The sequence below is a fragment of the Dama dama genome, chromosome 4 (assembly GCF_033118175.1).
Source record: "Dama dama isolate Ldn47 chromosome 4, ASM3311817v1, whole genome shotgun sequence".
Classification (NCBI taxonomy): Eukaryota; Metazoa; Chordata; class Mammalia; order Artiodactyla; family Cervidae; genus Dama; species Dama dama.
The window spans coordinates 22,518,741-22,543,542 of record NC_083684.1 but is presented as its reverse complement, the minus strand read 5'-3'; the positions used below and the strand labels follow the sequence as shown (position 1 = coordinate 22,543,542).

The 24,802-nt window shown below is 48.3% G+C and overlaps 1 protein-coding gene across 2 annotated transcripts in view; it reads left to right on the top strand.

Annotated features, from left to right (window-relative positions):
* The window catches only part of ABCC12 (ATP binding cassette subfamily C member 12), a 59,371-nt gene that overhangs the window by 10,866 nt on the left and 23,703 nt on the right, over positions 1–24,802 (top strand). For both annotated transcript variants that reach the window (XM_061134411.1, XM_061134404.1), the window contains exons 7-16: positions 2,845–2,993; positions 5,615–5,722; positions 9,916–10,191; positions 14,053–14,124; positions 15,723–15,847; positions 17,884–17,956; positions 19,623–19,826; positions 23,051–23,185; positions 23,295–23,376; positions 23,451–23,525. In XM_061134411.1, the coding sequence (XP_060990394.1) occupies positions 2,845–2,993; positions 5,615–5,722; positions 9,916–10,191; positions 14,053–14,124; positions 15,723–15,847; positions 17,884–17,956; positions 19,623–19,826; positions 23,051–23,185; positions 23,295–23,376; positions 23,451–23,525 (1,299 nt within the window). The remainder of the gene's footprint in view (positions 1–2,844; positions 2,994–5,614; positions 5,723–9,915; positions 10,192–14,052; positions 14,125–15,722; positions 15,848–17,883; positions 17,957–19,622; positions 19,827–23,050; positions 23,186–23,294; positions 23,377–23,450; positions 23,526–24,802) is intronic.

Below are 24,802 nucleotides of genomic sequence, written 5' to 3'. Positions count from 1 at the left end.
CTCGAATCTTCTGTTTTTAAAACAGCATCCACATTTATTTGTGCCTCAGGGGCTCTGCAGTTGCTGTTCCCTCTGCCTCGAATGTCTTCTGCTAGATGTTCGTGCTGACTTTATCTTAGCTGTGGGTCTCCCAAAGTAATGTCAGTGACTCACAAGGTCTTCTTGACCACAGTCCCAAGCAGGTCCACTCCCTCTTCCACTCTTAGTCTTGTCACCCTGTTCATTTCTTTCATATCACCCAACACAGTTTGTAATGATCTTATTTACTTGTTTATTTCTCGTCTATTGCTCCTACTGGAAAAGCTGAGACCCTCTTTACCCGTATATTCCCCAGAACCAGGCACAGCCCCTGGCATATAGTAGACATCAGATTAAAATTTGTTGAATAAGTGAACAGGTGAATTAATTATAGAACAAAATGGGTAAAAGGCCACAAGGAAACTGATAGGAGATCCACGGGCATGAGATGAGGAAAAGCCTCCTGGCAGGGGCAGCGTTTTAAAAGGTGAAAGATTTATACGATCTGAAGAGAAACCAGAGTATTGAGAGGCAGCGTTTTAAAAAGGCCCTGAAGGACAGGAGGGATGTGGACACCGCAGGAGCTGGGAAGCCCCGCTGGGCAGGCGCTAAGGCCTGGAGGCTGTGCTTGGAGAGGAGGAGGCTGCGGTTCTTGAGGGGAAGGGTGTGTGGACAACAAGGCTTGCATCCCAGGAGAACTGGATTCCAATTCTGCCCTGACCTCTTAAGAAGCAAGTCACTTAACCCAGGAAGACTTTCCTCTACTGTCAGGAGGGCGTAGTGATGCCTTCTCCTTTGCCGCCTGGTGGGGAGAGTGGCTTAAGCTTGCCTGCAGAGGGCTCAGCCCAGCACCGGCCCAGAGGCAGCTCTCCCCGAGCAGGGCTGGCACCGTGTTGCTAACGTAGAAGGGTTTTTGTGGAGGAGGCTGGTGCTGCTGTTGAGGACTTTAAACACCAGGGGAGGGACGCTTGAATTCTATCCGTAAGTGGTACAGAGCCTTGGTGTCATCTGGACTACGGAAGGCAGACATGTTCTTGGGGTTTTGTAGCTGTTCCTGAGACCCAAGGCAGGGGCCTCAATCTGGCAGTCTTCAGGCTGGCATCTGTGTTTTGTTTGGCTCCTACAGTACTTTAACTTTTTCTATTAGTTCCCAAGATTTAAACATAGGGCGATGTCTCACAAAATTCCAGATCTCAGACTTCAGAACAGTCTAGTGAGCCTGGGACACCCTCGCTCTGGTCTTGCTCTCTGCCCGCTCCCTTCGTTTACATTACTTACCTGTAGGCATCTGAGCGTATGATTCCTGACACACAGAGAATCAGATCGAAAAGGACTTTGGAAGCCATCCAGCAATGGCAGCTGACAAGCGCTGAGCCCCCAGTATATGGGCATTGTGTTCAGGGCTGTCTGTGCTTCCTCTCATTTAAACTTCTCAGCAGGAGCCCTTAACACTAATTTGCAGGAGGATCCAGCAGAAGTTATGCTTTTTTTTTTTTTAATTGAAGCAGGTGGCACTAGTGGTAAAGAACATGCCTGCCAATGCAAGAGCTGTAAGAGATGCAAGTTGAATCACTGGGTCGGGAGAAGGGCGCGGCAACCCACTCCAGTATTCTTGCCTGGGGAATCTCATGGACAGCGAAGCCTGGTGGCCTACAGTCCATAGGGTTGCGAAGAGTCGGGCACGACTGAAGTGACTTAGCATGCACACACATACTTGATTTACAGTGTTGTGTTAGTTTGGGGTATACAGCGAAGTGATTCAGTTACATACATATATATATATAGGCTTCCCAGGTGCCTCAGTGGTAAAGAAACTACCTGCCAATGCAGGAGACAAGAGATGCAGGTTCGATCCCTGAGTCGGGAAGATCCCCTGGAGGAGGGCACGGCAATCCACTCCAGTATTCATGCTTGGAGAAATCCGTGGAAAGAGAAGCCTAGAGGGCTACAGTCCATAGGGTCACAAAGAGTCGGACATGGCTGAAGCGACTCAGCACACATGTATATGTATATATTCATGTATGGATGACATGGAAAAGACTCTTTCTTTTCCAGTATGGTTTGTGGTAGTTTAGTGGCTAAGTCATGTCTGACTCTTGTGTTTAGTTGCTAAGTCATGTCTGACCAAGTCATGTCTGATCAAGTCGTGTCTGATTTCCCAGGTAAGAGTACTGAAGTGGGTTCCTGTGCCTTTCTCGAGGGGATCTTCCCAACTCAGGGATCCAACCATCACCTAAAGGAACTGGGTAGATCCTTTACCAGTGAGCCACTGGGAAGCCCAAGTATCTGTTAAGACCAAGCTCCCAATTCATCCATCTCCCTACCTCTTCCTCTTTGGTAACTGTGACTTTGTTTTATATGTCTGTAAGTCAGTTTCTATTTTATAAATAAATTCATTTGTATTATTTTTTAAGATTCCACATATAAGTGATGTCATATGTTTGTCTTTTCTGACTTCACTTAAAATTTGATATATATGATAATCATCCATGCTGTTGCAAATGGCAAGGCTTCATTCTTTTTTATGGCTGAGTAATATTCCACTGGGCTTCCCCGGTGGCTCAGATGATAAAGAATCTGCCTGCAATGCAGTAGACTGGGTTTGATCCCTGGGTTAGGAGGATCCCTTGGAGAAGGGAATGGTTACCCTCTCCAGTATGCTTGCCTGGAGAATTCAATGGACAGAGGAGCCTGGCAGGCCACAGTCTATGTGGTTGCAAAAAGTTGGACACTGCTGAGTGATTAACACTTTCAATGTTCCATTGAGTAAAATGCTCGTGCTTGACATGCAAATTAAGACCACTATGGACTGTTTCTATTTACTAGGTATAAGGAAGAAGGAAAGGAAGCTACTGGAAAAAGCTGGATTTGTCCAGAGTGGAAACTCAGCATTGACCCCCATTGCATCCACCATTGCCATTGTACTGACGTTCACCTGCCACATCCTCCTGAGACGCAAGCTCACCGCCCCTGTGGTAAGTGCCTCTCTAGAACTGGCCTCTTCTGAACCAAGCTCTGCCAAGTGCCAGATGGGTAGCTCCTCCCCACCTTAGCCCAGCCTTGGCACAAGAACACCTTATCACGGTGAGCCAGGTGACACCAGAATTCCATCCCAACTTCTAAAACCAGTACTTGGGCTGACAGGGAGCAGAGGAGAGCTTAGTAGCAATTCTTGTTTAGTCTATCACAGGATAGGGATAGTACTTAACATTGGAACACAGTTTGACATTTGGAAAACAAAATTGAAGCCCAAGGAGCCCTTTGTTCATATGTACATGTATGTACATATGTATGTACAGGAGTAGGGTTTGTGGAAGGGTGGGAGGAGGTATCGGTGTTGGAAGAAGCAGTGTGGTGTCTAGATCAGAGTCCCCCTTGTTTAAATCCCCACTCCACTCGTTGCTGTGACTTACAACAGTTCATGGAGCCTCTCTCGCCTCAGCTTTATAATCTGTAAATGGGGTGATGACACTCTCTATGGATGTGAAGACAGAAGTTCTATTACACAAAGCCCATGGGCCAGCGCCTGGAATGCAGCAAATTCTGCAGAAGTGTTTGCTCTTCTTACTAGCCTGATGCTCACCCAGGCCAGGCATAACTGAGTTGAAAGCCTCAGAGGGAGAATTGGATTGAAGTGGCGGTGGGGGTGGGGCTTGAATTACAAGGGGGCTGTACATTCAAAGGTAAACCTGAGCTAGAGGGGGAATGGCTCCGAACTGAAATAAACAAACAGATATTGAACAAGTGTCTGAAGGGCAAGTGGTTGGAGGAAAAAACACAAAGGCAAGAACAAGAGAGAGAGAAAAGTAAATAAACAAGGAGAAATATGCTTACAGGGGAAGAATTACACCAAAATCAGGGATCTGGAGGGAAGGTGGGGGCGACATTTGAGAAGGCAGGATGCTCTTCCAGTGCATCCATTGTAAGGCTGTCAGTCCCATTACTGCCCATGTTTCTTTAGAATGTACTTTTTTGCACAGTTTTCTGTCTCACACACACACACTCTGGGAGCTTGAACCTAGCCACAAACCCAAAGCCGGTATGAAAGTCAATGACGATTGTACTGGAGCCTGAATGAATGCTACCTGATTCTTGTAACTGCTGTCTATGATCCCAAGCAAAAAGAATTTTTTTTTTTCCAGAACACACAAAGCAAATTAATTTGAAGCCAAATTGAGTGCATGTAGTTAATATTTTCTAAAACAATGATTTAGAAGAAATCTAGATCCAGAACAATTTGCCTGAATGAGAGGCTTGTATTTCCTTAGACTAACAATGCTTGCAGTCTGCTTCTCTGCCAGAGTCACATCAGTAGGAGGTCAGCCCTGAGGTGCTGTCATATCAGGCAGCCTGGGGGCTCTGGGTTTCCTGAGCCAAGAGGTGCTTTGGAACATGGAGGAACTGAATTCTCTCTGGGGATATATTTGGGATCAGATGTGATGAAAGGGGTGGGGCGGGCTTCCCCGGTGGCTCGGCGGTAAAGAATCTGCCTGCAATGCAGGAGCCACAGGAGATGCAGGTTTGATCCCTGAGTCGGGAAGATCCCCCAGAGGAGGGCATGGCAACCCACTCCAGTATTCTTGCCTGGAGAATCCCATGGACAGAGGAGCCTGGTGGGCTACAGTCTATGGGGTCGCAAAAAGTCTGACAGGACTGAAGTGACTGAACTCGCTCATGATGAAGGGAGTATCCTTCATCATGCTCTTAATGAACTAAGTAGGATTAGTTGATACCTGGGAGCCCTGTCCACAAGGCCCATTCAGCAGCAGGAAGGATTGCTCCAGATTTGCTGAAGGAAGTTGTGTTTTTAATTTCTTAGATGGGTGGTTAGGGAGAGGCTGCTAATTACAAGTCGGACAGATGAGAAGATGAAATCTGAGAGATGAGATCATGTTTCCCCTGGGGCACTCACAGAGCAAGGAAACTTGTCTTCATTGAGGCTGTATGATATTAGCCACCCACTAGGCAGGACTCAGTGGGGAAGGCCCTAGTGAAGAGAAGGATGATTTTTTTCTGGAAATGGCTGTGGAACAAAGGCTCTCAAATAAGTCCCTTATGAGTGTGTGGAGATAGAACAGGGAGGCCAGCCCCTGAGGGCAGGAGAATGAGCAACCAGCCTAGGCCAAGCACATCATTGCAGGGAGCTTCCACCTTCAACACTGGCCTGTGTGGTGTGTAAAAGGATGCTCTATCTCTGAAGGGTCAGACACCTCTGAGAGAAGGTGACGATTTAGGAAAATCTGCATAAGGGTTTCAATGAATTGTCTAGGCCAAATAAGGATGTGGGATGGATGGGGCTTTCCAAATGCACTCAATTAGAGGCCCTTCTTGGACTTTATCCTCTGGACTGACAGAGATAAGGGGATAAGTTTCCCACCATGTTGATGAAAATCCAAAAACAAAATAGATTAAGATGTTGATATCTTTAATTTGCCAACCCATGATTTCTGAGCCATGAAATGAGAAAATTGTTCCTCTGAGAATCCCAACTGTGCTACTGTTTCCCATTTCAGCAAGTTTAATCCCCATGGACTTAATGGTTCAAAGGCAAGGCAACATCCCATCTTAAACTCTATACCTCTCTTTTGTTCTCCAGGCATTTAGTGTGATTGCCATGTTTAATGTAATGAAGTTTTCAATTGCAATCTTACCTTTCTCGGTCAAAGCAGCAGCTGAAGCCAATGTCTCTCTAAGGAGAATGAAGGTATAACTAACACTGGGTGAGTAGGGAAGAGTGATCTCAGTTTTGGGTGGGAACATTCTCAGAGAAGGGAAGGCTGGGGCTTCCCAGGTGGCGCTAGTGTTAAAGAACCCACCTGCCAATGCAGGAGAAAGGAGAGGCTGGTTCGATCCCTGGGTCAGGAAGATTCCCTGGAGGAGGACATGGCAACCTACTCCAGTATTCTTGCCTGGAGAATCTCATGGACAGAGGACTCTGGTGGGCTATAGTCCAAGGGGTCTCAAAGAGTCGCACATGACTGAAGCAACTTAGTATGCATGCACATGTCAACCCTTTGGAAGGCTGGGTCACTGGTTTTGTGGATATTGGGAGAAGACTCTCCATTCGGTGTTGGATACATAAATATGCATCAAGCAGGATAGAGGCAGAATATTATAGGTGGCCTGTTCTTTTAGTAAAAGTAAGATGGAGTCTCCACTCAGGGAGATGATGTTCCTGACCCTCTACTCTTTTTTCAAGCTATAAATCTTAAGTTGTTCCAGGAGTGGAGTTCAGTCTGCACTGAGCCATCCCCCCTTGCCTATCTAGTTTGTCCTATGATGGTGAGAGAAGGGATGACAGTGTGGGGGCACCATATTTATACACTCATTTAGCCACTTTATTTTTTTAACTTATCCATTCACCAAAGATTTATTGTATGAGTCCCAAACAGGATCCAAAAGAGGACCACACCAAGACACTTTGCAATTAAAGTGGTAAAAGGCAGCAGGGACTTCCCAAGTGGAGCAGTGGTAAAGAATTCACTTGCCAATGCAGGACGTGCAAAAGATGCAGGTTCAATCCCTGTGTTGGGAAGATCCCCTGGAGTAGGAAATGGCAACCAACTCTAGTATTCTTGCTTGGAGAATTTACATGGAGAGGGGAGCCTGGTGGACTATAGTCCACAGGGTTGCAAAGAGTCAGACACAACTGATCAACTCAGCATGCACATTAAAGCAGCAAGGGGAAAGCAACAAGTTATATACAAGGGAACTCCCATAAGGCTAATAGCTGCCTTCCGCAGAAATTCTGCAGGCCAGAAGGGGGTGGCACAATATATTTAAAGTGATGAAAGGGAAAAGTCTACAACCAAGAATAATCTACACAGCAAGGTTCTCTTTCAGATTTGTTGGAGAAATCAAAAGCTTTACAGACAAGCAAAACTAAAAGAGTTCAGAACCATAAAACCAGTTTTACAAGAAATGTTAAAGAGACTTTTCTAAGCTAGAAAGAAAAGGCTACAACTAGAAACATGAAAATTACAAAAGGAAAAAGCTCATCAATAAAGGCAAATATACAGTAAAGGTAGTAAGTCAACGATGTACAAAGTTAGTAGGAAGGTTAAAAGACAAAAGTATTAAGCTAATATAAATCCACAATATGGAAAAAAAAAATCCACAATAAACAGTTAGGGGATAATAAAACAAAAAGATGTAAATTGTGCAAAACAGCACTCATGAGGGGAGGGGAATAAAAATACAGGGTTGTTAAAATGCATTTGAAATGAAGAGATGTGTAACTTAAAATAATCACATATTCATATCCATATTGCTATATATAAACCTCATAGTAATCACAAATCAAACAGCTGTAAGAGATATACACACACAAGAGAAAGGAATCCAAACATAACACTAAAGATATTTGTCAAATCACAAAGGAAGAGAACAAAAGAAGAGAGGAAATTTTTTTTCCTCAAAAAATTAAAAATAGAACTGTCACATGACCAGGAAGTCTGGAGTATATATCTGAAGAAAACAAAAACATTAATTTGAAAAGGTACATGCACATGTACCCCACTGTCCATAGCAGTATTATTTATAAAAGCCAAGATATGGAAGGAACTTAAGTGTCCATTTATAGATGAATGGATAAAGAAGCTTGTGGTACATATATACAGCAGAATACCACTCAGCCATAAAAAGAATGGAATTTTGACATTTACATCAGCATGGATGGACTTGGAGGGCATTATGCTACGTGAAATAAGTCAAAGAAATAAAAATACTGAATGATATCACTTATATGTGGAATCTAAAAAAAACCCACAGAGCCCTGAATATAACAAAAAGGAAACAGACTCACAGATATAGAGAAAAAATTAGTGGTTATCAGTGGGAAGATGGAAGGGGGAAGGGGCAAGGTAGGGGTAAGGGAATTAAGAGGTACGAGCTACTATGTATGAAATAGATAAGGTATAAGGATATATTGTACAGCACAGGGAACAGGGAATATGGCCAATATTTTATAATAAATTTAAATGGCATATAATCTATAAAAACTTGCAATCACTATATTATACATGTGAGACTAATATAATATTGTAAGTCAATTATACGCTGATTTAAAAAGAGATTTACTGTGTGCCTCCATATGCACAACATTGTGGAAAATGCAAATACAAAGAAGAGAGTCTTTACTCTGAAAAGCCACTAGTCTAGTATGGGACCAGGCACCCTAGTAACTACTATATGCAGTAAGGATGTGATGTGCAGGAAGGACAGATTAAGTGGCTTTGAAGTTGAGGCAAGGAAAGGAAAGAAAGAGGGAATTTCAGTCAAGAGAGCAACATGTTCCGATGTCCATGAATTGATGGGACGACCTTATTCACTCAAGCCTGAGACGTGGATGTCGTTTTAAACGTCTTAGGGTGGCGCTAGTGGTAAAGAACCTGCCTGCCAATGCAGGAGATGTAAGACACATGGGTTCAATCCCTGGGTCGGGAAGATCCCCTGGAGGAGGGCCTGGCAACCCACTCCAGTATTCTTGCTTGGGAAATCCCATGGACAGAGCAGCCTGGCGGGCAACAGTCCATGGGGTTGGAAAGAGTCGGACACGACTGAGCACACGCACGTAGATGCCTGTATCCCTCTTCTCCTGTTCCATCCGTAGCCAACCAGTCGTGAATCTTGCTGACTCACCTCCTGATTACTGAATTCCTTCAAGTTTAAGAGGTACCATTTGTAAGACTGGATTGGAAGATTGCATTGTTATTACTTTTTGAATAAGACACGAGTCAACCTCATCACATTACTAGTATAATGATATCCAATGTCTTAGACTAGAGGAAAAATTCTATTTCTTGACTCCTCAGCCTCCACTCCGTCCCTAGTGGGGATCACCCACTAGGGATGGGGATCACCTCCATTTAAGGCCTCATAGCCTCTCACCTGAACTATCACAGTGACTTAGGAACCAATCATCTTTTTCCACAGTTGTCCTTTCCAAATCCATGTTGCACTGTTAATGGAGCTGTTAAATTATTTGTCTGATCCCTGCTATTAACCTGCTTGAAATCCTTGTCCTTCACCCTCCAGGGCTGAGCCCTTGATCAGCGGTCACTCAGTTATGTCTCCAGCTATTTCCTTTCTACCTTGGGCTCTGGGCCTGGTGATCCTGAACATCTTGTTTAATAACCCTTTTCCCTGAAAACCACACTATCGCATGTTTCCTTGCATTTGCTCATGCTGTGCCCTCTACTATAAGATAAAGCTCTCCTCCCCTCTCCCCTCCCTCGTCCCTGCCTATACAACACCGTAAGGACTCAGCTTGGGCATCAATTACATGGGTCTCCAGGATGGGGATCAAGGACCCCATCTCTGACAGTTATAGGGTGCAGTCCCTATCACATTTCACTGAAGTGACCCATGCGTGTTCCCATCTCCTCCGAGACTGCAGTCTCTTCAAGGACAGGAAGTGTGCTTTATTAATACTTGCATTTCTGTTGTTTACCCCAGAATCTAGCATAGAATAAGTACTTGACACGTGTTTTGTTGAACTGAGCTGAGTGGGGACTTGGGAAGGAGACACAGCAGAGACTGAACATGTGACCTTAGTTTCATAAGCATTAGTGCAAAGCAATAAGGCCCACAGCCCAAAGACTGGCATAAGCTGGCCCTCACGGGCATGAGGGTAACAATGTAGCTGGAATCAGCATTCTCCAATGTGGGTGACCCAGATAGGCCTTGTGGTTAAAGAGTCGTCTGTCTTGGATAGTATGAGCTAGTGGACTATTTTTGTTGCAGCTTCTCCTGGGGGGACTATCTTCAGAATACTTTTCCTGGATGACCCAGGTAGAATTGCCCAGATTGTGATTTGGGGGTCATTAGAAGATATATTGGGATGATTCCTGCAAATGGATGACATCTGCCAAGTTAATTTTGTTTCTTTAATCTCAGAAAATTCTCATAGCTAAAAGCCCCCCATCCTACATCACCCAACCAGAAGACCCAGATACTGTCTTGCTTTTAGCAAATGCCACCTTGACATGGGAGCAAGAAACCAGCAGGAAAAGTGGCCTAAAGAATGTGCAGAACCAGAAAAAGCATTTTCTCAAGAAACAGAGGCCAGAGGCATACACTTTGAGTCCATCAGCTCAGGGAGCCCCTGATGCGGAGGAGCAATATGACAGCCCCAAATCAGTTCTACACAATATAAGCTTTGTGGTGAGAAAGGTGGGTATGTGTTCCAAAGGGGTGGCCTGAATATGATTCAGTCTGAGCAGGAGGTGGTGGTGGGATGTCTCCATTTCTCCCCAGATTTTAAAACTAGTAAATCAACCATGGAGATATCTCTTCAAGCTGAGAGAATACCGTGGTCTTAGTGGTTGTTAGCGCTGATCTTCAAATTTCAGAGTTGACAACCAGTTGCCGTGTTGAGCGGACACTCCATTTCAGGTGGCTAGACTCAAACTGACAAGCCTTCATAAATCTTTTCTGATTTGTTCTTAATTTCACATTGGAGTCCTATGATAGATTATAATAGCTGACAATCATGAGCAGTTTCTATTTACCAGGCATGAAATGAACTCATTTAACCACCCCAATGACCCTATGAGATGCGTGTAGAGCTACCCCACTTGATGACTGAGGAACCAGAGGCACAGTAGGTTAAATACCTTGTTCAACTTGCACAGCTCGAAAGTGGCAGAAGAGGGCTTCACACCCTGGGCTCCTGGCCCCACAGTCTGCACTTAACCATTATGAGACACTGTTCTTGTAAAAAAAAAAAAAACAAAATGAGAGCTATTGCTCTCATTGCAGCCCAGCAACAGAAGCCAGCCAGAGTCTGCTGCCTGCTCCCGTCGGGATTGCGGGTGGGGTAGAGTGTTTAGAGAAGCCCTGCATTTGGGGAATGTCTGACCTTCTCTCGCGTGTGGTTTCCTTGCCCTGGGAACTCAGCAGCCGTGTTCCCCGGATGGCAGTGTTGATTTTGTTGCAAAGGGCTCAGCATTAATCTTGTGCCTAATATTTTAATCTCCCATCTTGTTGACTCACCTTTTCCCCGTGTGAGCACTATAGAGGGAGAGGTTCTTATGTATTATGTGACGCTAAGCTCAATAGCTGGTGTAGAGTGGTACTTCTTGTAGTTAACAAGGCTGTCTGCACACACTCACTGGAAATGCTACTTGGTTGGCTGAGTGCAATCGAGCCTGGCTCTCAGTTAAGTCCTACTGTGTGCAGCCCACTTGCTTGCCCATCACGTTCCCCGGCCTATGACGTGCAGCACCCAGATTACTTCAACCGTGCCTTCCGAGCTGCTCCCAAGAGGCCTCAGTGAACCGCTCTCGGGTTGTAAGGAAGCTGCCTCTTATCTCTGCACTGACTTTCCTCCTTTTCAGTACATTGGTCGCTCCTGACTTGTCATCAACATGGTCAATGCTTTGTGAAGTGAAGTGAAGTCAAAGGGGCAGCACGCTGTCCTGGGGGTTCGGGCTCTGCCTCTCCAGCCTAGCGGACCTGGGCTCCAGTCCCTGCCACTGGTCAGCTGTGTACCTGAATATACTCTCCAACCTCTTGAAGTCAGCTTCTTTACCCGCTCCATGGGTATTTTTACAATAGTACTTGTTCCCCAAGGTGGGTGTGAGGACAGAAAGACATCACACACAAATGCTAAGTCCCTGTGGAGGTGAGCTACGGTTGTTGCCTTTTTCCTCCAAAGATCACGTCCAGCTTAAGTGCTGCCCTTAAATGTCCTAAATTCAAGACATCCATGTTTTCCCAAATTTAGTTCCAAGAATTCTATTAGACTGTAGCTTCTTTGAGGTCAGGGCCCATATCTACTACACAGCTGTGACCTTACACTGGGCCCAGAGCCTGGCACAGAATAGATTCCCAATAATGTTTTCTGAATGAACAAATGAATAATCAGAAACTCAGGGGTAAGGCCTCATGGATTTCTTGCTGAAAACAAGGATGAGTTTAGGCTGAAACAAGGCTCAGACCTGGCTGCAAGTAGTAGACAGGACTCAATGAAAAGCGAAATGCCTAGGCTGGTTAGATCCATCCTTGTGTTTCTTTGTCTCAAAGTCTCCATAATGCCCCCCTTTCCTTGTAGCTCTTTGAGTGGAATTAAAATGATCAGTTTTACTTATGTGCAGCTCCGGTGACTACAAGGCATCTGCCCTGATCACTGTTTTATCGCTAGTGCCTACTGCTCTGCCTGGCGTTCCGTGAAGACTCACCCAAGGGATGAGTGAGGACAGGCAGCAACTGTCATGTGCTGGGGTAGCAGGCCAGCAAGAGGCCCTTCTGATCTAGCTCAGGTGGAAAAGGGGTCATATTTGGTTCCATGCTGAGCATCTTTGCTCCGAGGAATTGCTGCAGGTCTTTTTTTTTTTTTTTAAATAATTTTATTTATTCATTTTTATGGCTGTGCTGGGTCTTTGTTACTGTGTAGGCTTTTCTCTAGTTCAGGAGAGCAGGGGCTACGCTTCGTTACAGTGCAAAGGCTTCTCGTTGCAGTGGCCTTTCTCGTTGCAAAGCATGGTGTTAGGCTGTGCAGGCTTTGGTAGCACGTTGTCTCAGTAGTTGCAGCTCCTGGGCTCTCGAGCACAGGCTCAATACTTGTGGCACATGGGCTTAGTTGTGCATGTGGGATCATCCCAGGTCAGGGATCGAACCCGTGTCTCCTGCACTGGCAGGCAGCTTCTTTACCACTGAGCCACCAGGGAAGCCCTGGGAGCAGGTCTTAATCAGAATGCTCCAGATGTTGCAACCACAGCATTGCGATAGCTGCTTGAACTCAAGTGGGTCTGTGCCAACCTCAGAGTCTCTGCAAGGACTCCTCCTCTGCCAGCTGTAGCTCCCTGCTGATAGCTACACAGCTCACCCCCTCACCTCCCCTGGGTCTTACTCAGACGTCACCGGTAGCAGGTACTATCAGTGACCCATCCGTGTGTCCTGGCCACCTTCCAATGGCCGGATCAGCATCTGTGTGCCTGGGCGCCCTCCCCACCATGCTCAATGAGCCAAGACATCAATAGTCGAGGGAGCAGCTCTCAAACACTGGTTGTGGGGTATTTATCCTGATTCCTTCAACCACTGGGAGGAGAAAGACTCCGTTTCTGCAATTCCTTGAGTTTCCCAGCAGCATTGAGCTTCATTTGCCTCCTGTGGGAGCTGACCCAACAGCACACCCTTGATGGGCCACCTTCCTTCTCCTGTACCATCCCCATCCTCACAGTTGGTGTTTCCTGCACCTCCCCAACAAGCCACCGTCACTCAGCTCCTTGCTTTGGGTCCTCTTTCCGGGAGAACTCAAGCTAAGTTGTCCACCTTCCCGGTAAGGCCCCCGCCCCCATTTCCTGTATGCTTTATTTGTTTCCAGAGCGTGCATCTGTCATACTTCATATTTTATTTAATTATCTTGTTTACTGTCTGCCCAACTAAAGCATAAGCTCCATTAGGGTAGGCCCAGACTTGACTGCGGTGTTCTTTGCTATGTTGTGCTGTTGCTGGGGTTCAGAACAGCACCTGGCACAAAGTAGGCTTTAACGGTGGTTTACTAGTGGAATTAATAAATCTGCAGCCATAGAAAAATCCATGAACCCAACATTCTGGAACAACATAACTGCTCAGTAATTTCGGACTGAGATGTTATGGTGGGAGGATGCTTTAAGAGGACTTTTAGAAAGCTCCCAGGCCTCTGCACTTCAAGGCTACCCCTGTCCCCCTGGGCTGTGTAGCCTTTAGCGTCCATTGAATTTGCTTTCCCGGAGTCTGGGCACAAGACAACTCTCATATTCAGGGCCTGTGTGTCCCAGACCAGCACAGGCTGTTTCGCATCAGTGCTTATACATGATTTCTAGAAGTCCTCCGGGCACTCTGCTGGGCTGTGCCGGGGAGGCACTCAATGAAGAGTGAGGTTCCGGCATCCTCCCAGGCTGTGTATCAGGGTTGGGGTGTGAAGCTGCGGCCGCCACCTCACAGAGCCAGCAGTGACCCATTGGTCCCTGCCTGGCCTGGCCAGCACAATTTGGGGGTGACCCTCTAAGAGCTGGGAGAGTGACTGTCTCTTTTCTGTTTCTCTGATAGGGGAAGGTCTTGGGCATCTGCGGGAATGTCGGAAGTGGGAAGAGCTCCCTTATCGCAGCTCTGCTAGGACAGGTAAGCTGCGTGCGGAGCACTGTGACGGCGGAGTGCTTCCCCGCCGGCCTTGTCCGGGGCCCGGCCTCGGCCGCACGGGATGCTATACTCAGAGCTAACAATGAGTCCCAGGCGGTCGATGCGCTTGGCAGCTCCAGGCCTGCGGGCTGGACCTTCCACACTCTCTCTGCTTTGCCCGCTGAGTTAAGCAGTGAGAGCTTTCTTGCCTGGAGCTCCATCTTGGTCAAAGGGAGAGACGGGTCATTAAACCCACAGTTTTCTCATGACATGCTTGGCCTGCGCCGATTAGAAAGGCCAGCCAGGCGGCTTGGCGGGGAAGCACCCGAGAACCCCGTGCAAATCACGGGGACTTGAGATCCACCTCCATTTCCTCAGCGTCTGCCCGGAGCAGGGGCTGGTCCTTGGAGGAGGGGCTGAATGAATGCATGAAGCAGAGCACACCTCCTGCTAGGAATAGCGGGACTCTTGTCTGCTGTTTCTAGCTGCGTGACCCCAGGGAAACGGCCAAGCCGTTCACTGTATCCTCAGTAAATGAACCGTTCACGGTTACCAAGGCTTCCCAAGTGAATGAGAAGCATTCAGGGAAAAATGTTAAGTCCCTTTCCCCCTCACTCTGTGCTCCAAAAGAGGTTGGGACCTGGGACTGCCTTTGCCTGCAGTAGAGACAAGGGGATTCCGGGCTCAGAAGAGCCTCTCCAAACAGGGTGACTTCTACTGGCCTCACTTGGCTCATTTGTAGGAGGAGTGACAGCTCCTTCCCTGCTTGAAGGCGGAGGTGGGGAGTGAGGCAGGTGAGCTGCAGCCCCCGTGCTCTGGGATTTGGCGCGTCTCTGTGACAGCCCTAGTGTAGGTAGGCGCATGACAGGTGACCCAACCCGATTCTCCACCTGATGTTGGGAATCCTTTCCACGGAACCCTGTAAGAGGTGAGCCAGACTCTACTCAGATACCTCCAGTGATGGGGGACTCATGACCTCACCCTGATCCCTCTTTGGAGAGTTTTGAGGCATATGGGAGTGAAATTTACCTCCTTCTAACTTCTACCCTTGGTCTGCTCCTTTGGAACGTCCCAGAGAAAACAGAATCCAGCTCCCATGCCCCACATGTTCTCCAGCATGCAGGGGTTACCTCTGCCCCTTCTGGAACATTCCCACCTGGCCTCTCAAATGTGTTTGAGTGCCTCCGCCAGCACAGCTGGGCTTTGTGTGTGGAGAGACATCCTGTCACCCTACATGCCTTCAGAATTTGTGCTCATGGAATAAGTGTGTGGCAAAGGTCCAATGGGGGCTTCCCTGGCAGCTCAGTGTTAAATAATCCACTTGCAACGCAGGAGCCGCAGGAGATGTGGGTTCAATTCCTGGGTAGGGAAGATCCTACCCAGGGATCGAGGTGGGCGTGGTGACCCACTCCAGTATTCTTACCTGGAGAATCCCATGGACAGAGGAGCCTGGTGGGTTACAGTCCATAGGGTCGTTAAGACTCTGACATGACTGAAACGACTTAGCACACACTCATGCACACACGCAAAAGTGCAACAGGGCCCCGAGGAGAAGGCAGTGAGGCCTGGCTCCTGAGGGTTCTCTGGTGTTGTGGCTTCAGATGCAGTTACAACAAGGGATCGTGGCTGTCAACGGGACTCTGGCCTATGTTTCCCAGCAAGCATGGATCTTTCATGGAAATGTGAGAGAAAACATATTATTTGGAGAAAAGTATGATCACCAAAGGTAATATTAACTTTGAAAGTGTGAAGTACTTTTGTGTTTGGTACACTCTGCTACAGAGGCTGATGTCATTGGTAATGATTGCTAAGTGGGTTTCTTTAATGAGTTCTGATTAAACATTCATCATATGTGGATGGGTGTTGGTTTTTCTCTTCCTGATCCCAGAGTTCAGGAGAGGTGCCTTCTGCAGACCTGAGATCACACTCCCAGAAATGAATGGAATCAGCACTCCATCCCAATGCAGAGTAGCATATGTTCTGAGGTTTTCTGTAACAGTGCATATGGTGTCTGACTGCAGAAAGAGGAATCTGACAATTTTGCTTTAGGCCAAGTAATTGGAACTTTCCTTGAAACTATGTGCAGCAGGTATGCAATTAATCAACCCTGAAACTATTAACTGACACCAGAGCTATCGGGATATGTTGCTGTTGATGTTCTCAACATGAAAGGAATGAAAACAAAATTCATAATTTTTGAATCCACATATAGGGCCATTATATTTAAGCTCTGGAAATACATTCTTAAGGTTCTTTGCCAAGCTTGATGTATTGCCATGTACATTCTCTTATTAGAGTCCCATAACCAACCATTTAGGGGGACTCTGGCATAATATCCCCATTTTACAGAAGAAGAGATTAAGGCCCAGAGAGAGAGTTGACCCTGCCAAACTCCATTCTTGCTGGCTGGCATTGGCCAGCATTGGGTTCTCAGCAAGAGATATGTTACCTCCCCTCCTTGTCCCTGGTCATGACATCCCGCTGTCAAGAGGCTCAGTCAGGGAGTCCTTAGCCCTGGCCAAACTGTTCTTCCCAGCATCTCCTGGCCTGCCTTTTCCCGTGCCTCCTCCCAGCCCTGTCTGGAATGGCTTCTCTCCGCAGAGGCAGACTAGAGGAAGGGATTCTTGCCCTTATCTCACAGGGCATCAGAATGCAAGTATTTACCAAATACCTGCAAGACACAGGACTGTGCATGACCATGGGGGCCACCGGGGTGGCTCAGATGTATCTTTGGCTTTCAAGTGCCAAGATGTATCTTTGGCACCCAAGTGGAATGGGTGGCAGGAGACACACAGAGATGACAATCGGCCAAGGAGGAATATGCCAAGGGCAGGAGACTGTGCCGGACTGTTCAGAGGCAGCAGAGATCACAAGAGGGAAGAGAGAGTGGCACTTGAATTGGGCTTTGAAGGATGGACTGAGCACCCTTTATGTGTGGCATCTCTAGAAGAGGTTTTGCTCTTGGGATGGATATTGAGACTCTCAGGACCACAGGAAGCAGGAGGGTGGGAGGAAGTTTAAGATGGGAGTGGAGGTGGCAAGATGAAGATGTCCCGAGCATCCTGAGTCTCATAGTCAAAGACTGGCCAAGGTGATAACATTAGCTGTAACTACTGCTGATGGAGAATTTGAGCATCAGACAGCATTCCCACTTCTCCCAACCTAATGAGTTATTAACCTAATGTACAGAGTGGAGAGTGATCAGGGAGGTATAGTCATTTGTTCAAGGTTACCCAGCTGGATTCAAACCCAGGTTCTGATTCCAAAGCTACTGGTCTCAGCCACCAGGCATAGCAGCCCTGAAGTTGACACATGGGCTCAATGCTCAGGGCGTCAAGTGCTTCCAGAACCTGGTGCAGACCTGTGATCTGCCTGCTCACTGTCTTCTAGTGCCACCCACACGCATCTTCTTGTCCATCAACGGTCTTGCATCCTCTGGGAGATCTCCTCCAGTGACCTCAGCCTTCACTGGTGACTCCCTGCTCTAACCCCTGTGAGTCACTTTCCCTTCAGAGGTCTAGTGTGCACTTATTTCATCTTTCTCAAATGGTGGGAAGCCTGTGAGGGGAGGGACCCTCCCGAGTCAACTCTGCATCAGATAGACGGGAAGAAGTCAAGAGGGAGTTGCCCTTGGACATCAAAGACCAAGCCACCAGCCACCTCCTTGCCTGCCCAGGACACCAGTGCGCCTTTTGAGCCACCCTGGGCTGCATGGACGTGGGGTCTTTCTCATGGTGCTGACCTCAAGCTTTGCTCCCACAGGTATCAGCGCGCAGTTCGCGTCTGTGCCCTCCAGGAGGACCTGAGCAGCCTTCCTTATGGAGACCTGACCGAGGTGAGTAGAACCCAGAGCTCAACCCCACAGCAGTGCACAGCCAGGTCCACTGCGCTGAAGCTCTGCAGGCTCTGGCTCCATCATATCCAGGTGCCCCAGAGGACCGAAGGGTCCCAGGAGATGTGGGGAAAGTCAGGCTCTACCATCCTGTATTCTCCACCTGGGTCCTTTCTTGGGAGATATCACGATGGATGTGACACCAGCTCCACTTGGGTTGGGCTCTGCCTGCTCACTCCTGGGGTCACTTCCAGTTTGCCTGCCATCTCAGGGATGGTTTCTGGCAAAAACTGCTTCCCCATCTCCCAGGCTGGCTTGTCTTTCAAGACAGAGACTGGGGGTACAGCACTGTGGCTGGATGCTCACAGGCCCCTTCTTGCTGTGCTGGCCCCACCCGCCCAGGAGTGTAAGGGTCATGTCCAAATATCTCCCCTGAAGGGTGTTCATTTAAAGGGCAGGGGCTGAGGCTGCCAACTCAGGTGACTGAGGGGTGTTACCAGGCCACCTTCTGTCTCCCCACCCCAGTGGGCCCTTTTCACAGTCTTCCCAATCTGCCAGGAGCCCAGAGAAGGAAGGCATCCTGACGAAAGCCCAGTTCAGAGCACACTGTCATTCTCTGCCGGTGTAGCCATGTGTCTGTGTTAAGGGAATGGCCACCACAACCACTGAAGCCCTGGCCCTGCCAGTGTTTGCTTCCACCCACCCCTACCTGCTTACCTAGCTGCACACTCGCCTTCCAGGCTCTAGACCTCTGCTTCTGCCAGTTACCACCATTCGAGTTCCCACTCCAAATCCATCCCCTTGAGGAAGACTTTCCTGAGTCCCAAAGTCTAAAGTAATATGCCCCAAAGGACTTAGTTTATGCTTCTCAGATGGCACTTGTTAAAACTCCTTTGTGCCGTTACTTTGTGTATAACTAAACTACCCACCCCTGCTAAGATGTGAGCTCCCGGTAGAGAGGGGACTTTTCTTGTCTGACTTCGTGTGTCCTGCCCTAGTGTGCAGTCCAACGCCTGGCTGAAGTCCTGGAGGCTCGCTTTGGGGTCAGTTGGATAGGATCACCTCAAGTAGGCAACCTAGGCTTTTCACCTTTTCAACAAATGCTTGCTGAGCACCTGTTCTGGTCCAGGCGTGGTGCCAGGCCTTAGGAATGTAATGATGAACAAGGCAAACACATCTCTTGCCTTCATGGAGCTTAGAGTTGCCTGGTGGGAGTGAAAAGTTGATCCACAAGTGGACCAACAGAGATACCTGCTCCTTGACCCTCTGCTTCCAGCCACTTCTCCCTCCTGTTCGCTTGTCCCCTGGCTCTCCTGCTCCACAATGAGAGGTTCCTGCTCAACAATGCCCTCTGGCGCTACTGGTCAAGATGAAGCCCTCCCGATGGGGTTGCACTGGGGCAGCGGTATTGTGAGCCAGGAACCCCTCACTCAACACTGGAAGGAGCATTTCCCTAGTTGCCACTGCCCACCAGGCTTCCTGCAGAAGTGGAGCCTCCCACTGCCCAGGGTACCTGGTGTGGTCAGGGCGTTCCTGGAAGGAGGTGGAGGAATTGGACCATGGTGATGAGCGGTCTGCTGAAGAGTCTCCAGGAAGCTCCTGGTCCCCACGGACTGTGGGGTGGGAGATTCGGCCTGATGATGGACCATAGCATTACCCTTGTCCACAGATCGGGGAGCGGGGCCTCAACCTCTCTGGGGGGCAGAGGCAGAGGATCAGCCTGGCCCGCGCCATCTACTCGAATCATGAGATCTACCTGCTGGATGACCCGCTGTCGGCCGTGGACGCCCACGTGGGGAAGCACGTCTTTGAGGAGTGCATTAAGAAGGCACTCAGGGGGAAGACCGTTGTCCTGGTGACCCACCAGCTGCAGGTGACTGGGACCAGCAGGACCCATGAGGTCATGAAATGGGTGTGGCTCGCAAAGTCTCCTCTTCTGCCTAAACCTGCAGTCCTCACCTTGACCAGGTCAGGGAAGGGGCAGGAGACACTGTGATGGTCCCCAGCCATCCAGGCTAGCATGGAGCCCTGCCCAGTCCTCTGTGCTTGGCTTACCCTACCTTTGGGCTCAGTGGAGCCAAGACCATCCATCAGAGGGAAATTCTCCAGGAACACCTGACCCCTACCTGTGGGGTTGACATGGGGCACCTCCTCCAGCTCGGGATCACTGATGGTGGGGAGGTGGGAAGCCATGTAGGAAGAGCCTTCTCCTCCATCAAGGACTGGGCAGACCTGAGGCCAGGGGTAGGGGGTGACAGGAGATGATGAACGCTTGATTGGGGTTCAGATGCCCCTTGTATCACTCCCCAGGGGAAAGGGGCTGGGGACTAGGACTTCAGGCCTGAGGCAAGAAGCTTCTCCCTGCTCAGAGCCACTCTCAGGCTTAGGAACATGAATATTTCCCAGGAAAGGGAGTGACTGAACTCCCTGAATAAGCCTGGAAATTTGGCAGACTGGGGACAGTACTTACTGTGTCAGCCCCACGGAAAGGGTTCAGGACTCTTCTCCACTCTGACTTATCCACAGTGAGTAGGTAAGTGAGTCCCCAGAGGTATGCGCTGTGCGTCTGTGTGTGTATGCGTGTGTGTGCGTAGCTGGAGGAGAGAGCCCCCAGCATGGGACTGTAATGAGAAGTCAGTTGGAGCAGAGGCAGGAGAAGTCCTATCTTCTGACTCTTCTGCCACCCGGGGGGAAATGTTAAACTAGGAGTAAGAGGTGGGACTCCCGGCCTTTGCAAGGGTAAGACAAGCTAGGGGAGGGGTTGGAGCTGACAGCATGTGAAGTTGCCATGGTTACAGCATCTTTAGGCTCCTCTGTCAGTGGCCAAAAGGTCTAGCCGAAGAGGGCCAGGTTTTCAAGGACTAGGAAAACCAGGCCTTCCTATACCTGTGGCTTTGCCCCAATCTCTGCCTCTCTTTACTGAGGGTTAGAGGTCTCAGAAGAAGCGCCAAGCATCTGAATTTAGCATATGGGGTTTACCCGAGTGGTGTCCGTCATCTCCAGGAAACATCTTAGCTGGGTGGGTGAGATAAGAGCTCCTTGTTCCTCGGCTAGGCAGGGGCGGGGTGTGGAGAAGGCTGGGTTTCTTCTGGGCCCCCGTGAGGTGACTCAGAATGGGCTCTCGCCCAGCCCGGGAGCTAAATGTGGTGACCACAGCTCTGCCCCGTGAGGCTCCAGTCCCTGGAGACCACAGGCAGTGGGAAGGGCTGTCCTCCTGGAGGGCCCAACGGATGTGGGTCAGAGCTGTCTTTGCAGGAGTCTTCAAGGGGCACAACGTGACCTTGGCCCTGGCCCAGCCTCTGAACCTTGCTCACCAGCAGAGTGACCTCAGACTAGATCCCAGGAGGCTCAGTCTCCTCAGAGACTCTATTTTTCACCAAGGTCATTTCATCTTACTTTTTGCGTGTTGAAAATACAGGCGGCCACTAGATGGCGCTGGAGTCTCAATCCGGTCATCTATGGGAAGGAGGCGCTCAGAGGCGGACCTGAAGCCCCTGGGCTTTTCCGGAACATTTCTCTGGCTACTTTCACTTGGGGGTCCACACGCAATCTGGATGCTTTCCGGTGCTCAGACTGGACGATTGCTCTTTTGTCACTTGAGGAAACAAATGAAATGAGGCCAGTGGCCGACCACTGACATCCAACCCAGGGCCAGAGTTTGTGTTTGCAGAGCAAAGCTGCACAGATCACCCTCTGTCTCGCTGGAGAGAACTGGGAGATCACTGGCCAGAGGGGCTTCACCAGGAGCCTCAGGGGGTGGGATGTGTGCTCCCACATCTGTGCCTTAGTTTCCCCATCTGGGAAATGGGCTGATAATCATGCTGCCTGCTTTCCTGATTGGACTGTGGGGGACAGAGAGGGGATGAGATCAGGCTTTGAAAATTAGAAGATGCTGTGCAAAGATGAGAAGAGGCTTTCTATCAGAAAGTGTCTCCACTGGATATTAAGATCCAGCTGTTCCTCCTTGTGTTGTCTGGGAAAGTGGACATGGAACCAGGCAGTTAGTCCAAAGAAGCCAGAAAGGCTGGACCTGTCCAAGGCCAAGAAAACCTGTTGTCATTTGGCTTCTTCCCCACAAACCCCAACAGATGCAGAGTGACCAAATGTAGCTACTTCTTTCAGGGTTTCAATCAAGAGCATCAAGGTAGATTTGACCTGTGTGAACCCCAAAGTACAAGGGAAGACCTCTCACCTGAATTGCAAAGCCCTATTCAGGCTGAACTGTCTTAGATCTCATAGCATCTTGTCCACCTCTAGGAGGGTCTCCCTGCCCCTAGATAGGCTGATCCTATCAGGAGAGCTCAGTCTCATTCCAGAATGAAAGGAAACTCTGCTTAGCAGCTCTTTGATCTCAGACGTGATATAGAAATGAAAGGAACTCAAATTAGAAAAACAGAAGTGCTTTGGACAAAATGTAGGATGCTATCATTAAAGGTACAGATAAGGCTGGTGTAAACTCCTCGAGCCAGGTAATGTGGCCTGGATGCCAGAGACTGTGCCATGGGCTGCATCTCCTGGGCTGGATAAGGATGGTGAGGTGGGTTTGTAACGTTACAACAGAGGGGAGCCATTGCTGAGGTCATACTTCCCTTCTCCACTAAATCATGGCTTCAGTGACCTTGTTAATTTCATACTCCAAGTTCCCGTGATCAGATTTCTTAGCAAGGAGGTTCATATAGGGAGTAATAGCAGAGGAAGATTCAGTGTGCATCACAGTGACAACCAGAGGCCCCCTTTGGTCTCACAAGACACATAGGCACTAAGTCAGTGTTTCTCGGCTGGGGGCCACTGTTACCTCATAGTGGGCATCGGGCAGTGTCTGGGAACACTTTTACTTGCCACAACCTGGGAGTGGAGGTGCTCCTAACATCGACTGGATAGAAGCCAGAGAGGCTGCTAAATATCCTGCAATGCCCAGGTCAGTCCCCAACTCACCCCCAACTAAGAATTATCTGGCCCTCAATATCAGTGTTGCCAATATTGGGAACCCCTGGATCACATGAGCCCAGGATGCTCCTGGATGGCAGTCCAGCGCCGTGCTCTTCCTCTCTCTTCCAAGACAGAAGCTCACTGTACATTGCTTGAATATCCCTGCAGTTCTTAGAGTCTTGTGATGAAGTCATCTTGTTGGAAGATGGGGAGATTTGTGAAAAGGGAACCCACAAGGAGTTAATGGAGGAGAGGGGACGCTATGCAAAACTGATTCACAATCTCCGTGGGTTGCAATTCAAGGTAAGTCTCTTCCTACTTGGGTGCAAGAGACTGGGTGCCTTCCCTCATCATTTCTGGCCTGGGGAAGTTCTTTCATTTCATTTTCAGAGGGATTTCATTTTGTCTCTAGGATCCTGAGCACATGTATGATGCAGCAGTGGTGGAAGCCCTTAAGGAGAGCCCTGCTGAGAGAAATGAAGACGCTGGTACAATCAGAGTTCCCATCACACCTCTCTTATCACTCATGGCTCATGAGTGGACACAGATGTTTCTTTATTTCTCACCCTAGTTTTGGCTCCAAGCGATGAGAAACGTGAAGGAAAAGAATCTGAAACAGAATCAGAATTTGTAGACATAAAAGGTATTTACTGTTCATTCCCTCAGTTACATACTCTTAAGAATTTGTTGGGCAGCTACCATGTGGGATAGAGAAGTATAGGCATGCTGTCCTTTGTGGGCAGCTGGAATTGTATCATTTATTGTAGTGTGAGCCTTGGGGTTCAGCTCCCTGAATTTGAATTCTGGCTCAACCACGTATTAGTTTTAGAACTTGGAAGCAAGATACTTGGCCATGCGTAACCTTAGTTTCTTAATCCATAAAACGGGGGAAATAAGAGTACCAACTTCATAGGATCTTGCAATGATTACACGAGAAACTCTACATAGAGTGACTAGCACAGTGCCTGACATATAGTTATTATTGTTATTAGTTGTTGTTATTGTTATTTGGAAAGATCAAAACAATGCAAAGAGATTATGTGCATAATCAAAACAATGCACACACAGGAGATGAGATGTTTCTCAGTCTTTATGCTGAGTGTTGAGAAAGAATTGTATAGCAGAGTAGAAATCGATGTGGAATAAGGGTATTCATTCTTCCCACAAATAAGGACTCAGCATTCTACTATATGCCAGTCACTAAGCTAGACTGCCCCTGTCTTCAGGATCTTTTGGTCTGGTGGGGGCCGTAGGTAAAAGGATAATCAGGGGCAGCAGTGATAAGAGTAATAGGGAGCTGAAGTGGGAGTAAGAAATCAGGAAGGGCGTCACAGAAGAGGTGACCTTTGAACTGGCCCTTTAAGCATATGTAGGAGTTTGCCCAGGACACTATGGTGAAAAGGTGGGGAAAGTGGGGGGGATTTGAGGTCAAGGGTAACAGGTAATTCCAAGAAAGCAGAGAGAAGAGATGTGGGAGATAAAGCTGGCAAGGACCAGGCTGGTCAAACTCCTTCTCCTTCTTAGCCTCTGTTGCCTTTCATCCCTTCATCCATTCAACATTTGTTGAGCACATGCTCTGTGCCCTGCCCTCGATGGGCACTGAGAAGACAGGAATCAAAAGGCACCTCCCTAAAAATGGCCACAGCAAGGTCCCTCAATAATGTGTGGCTGAAAAAAAAAACCTTAGTATATTTCATCACATTTAAGATGCCATCTATTTTAAGAGCAGCGTCATTTTATGTACCACTAAGAAAAGTCTCTGCCAATTAAATGATATGGCATGCTACCGAATGGGGCACATCCTGATTTCAGAGATGTTAAAATGTGGGAAAAAATGTGAGTCTTCACATCGATGGAAGTTGGCACCATTAATGGTGCTTGTGACAAACGCATGCCCATTTGGACAATATATTTTTATCG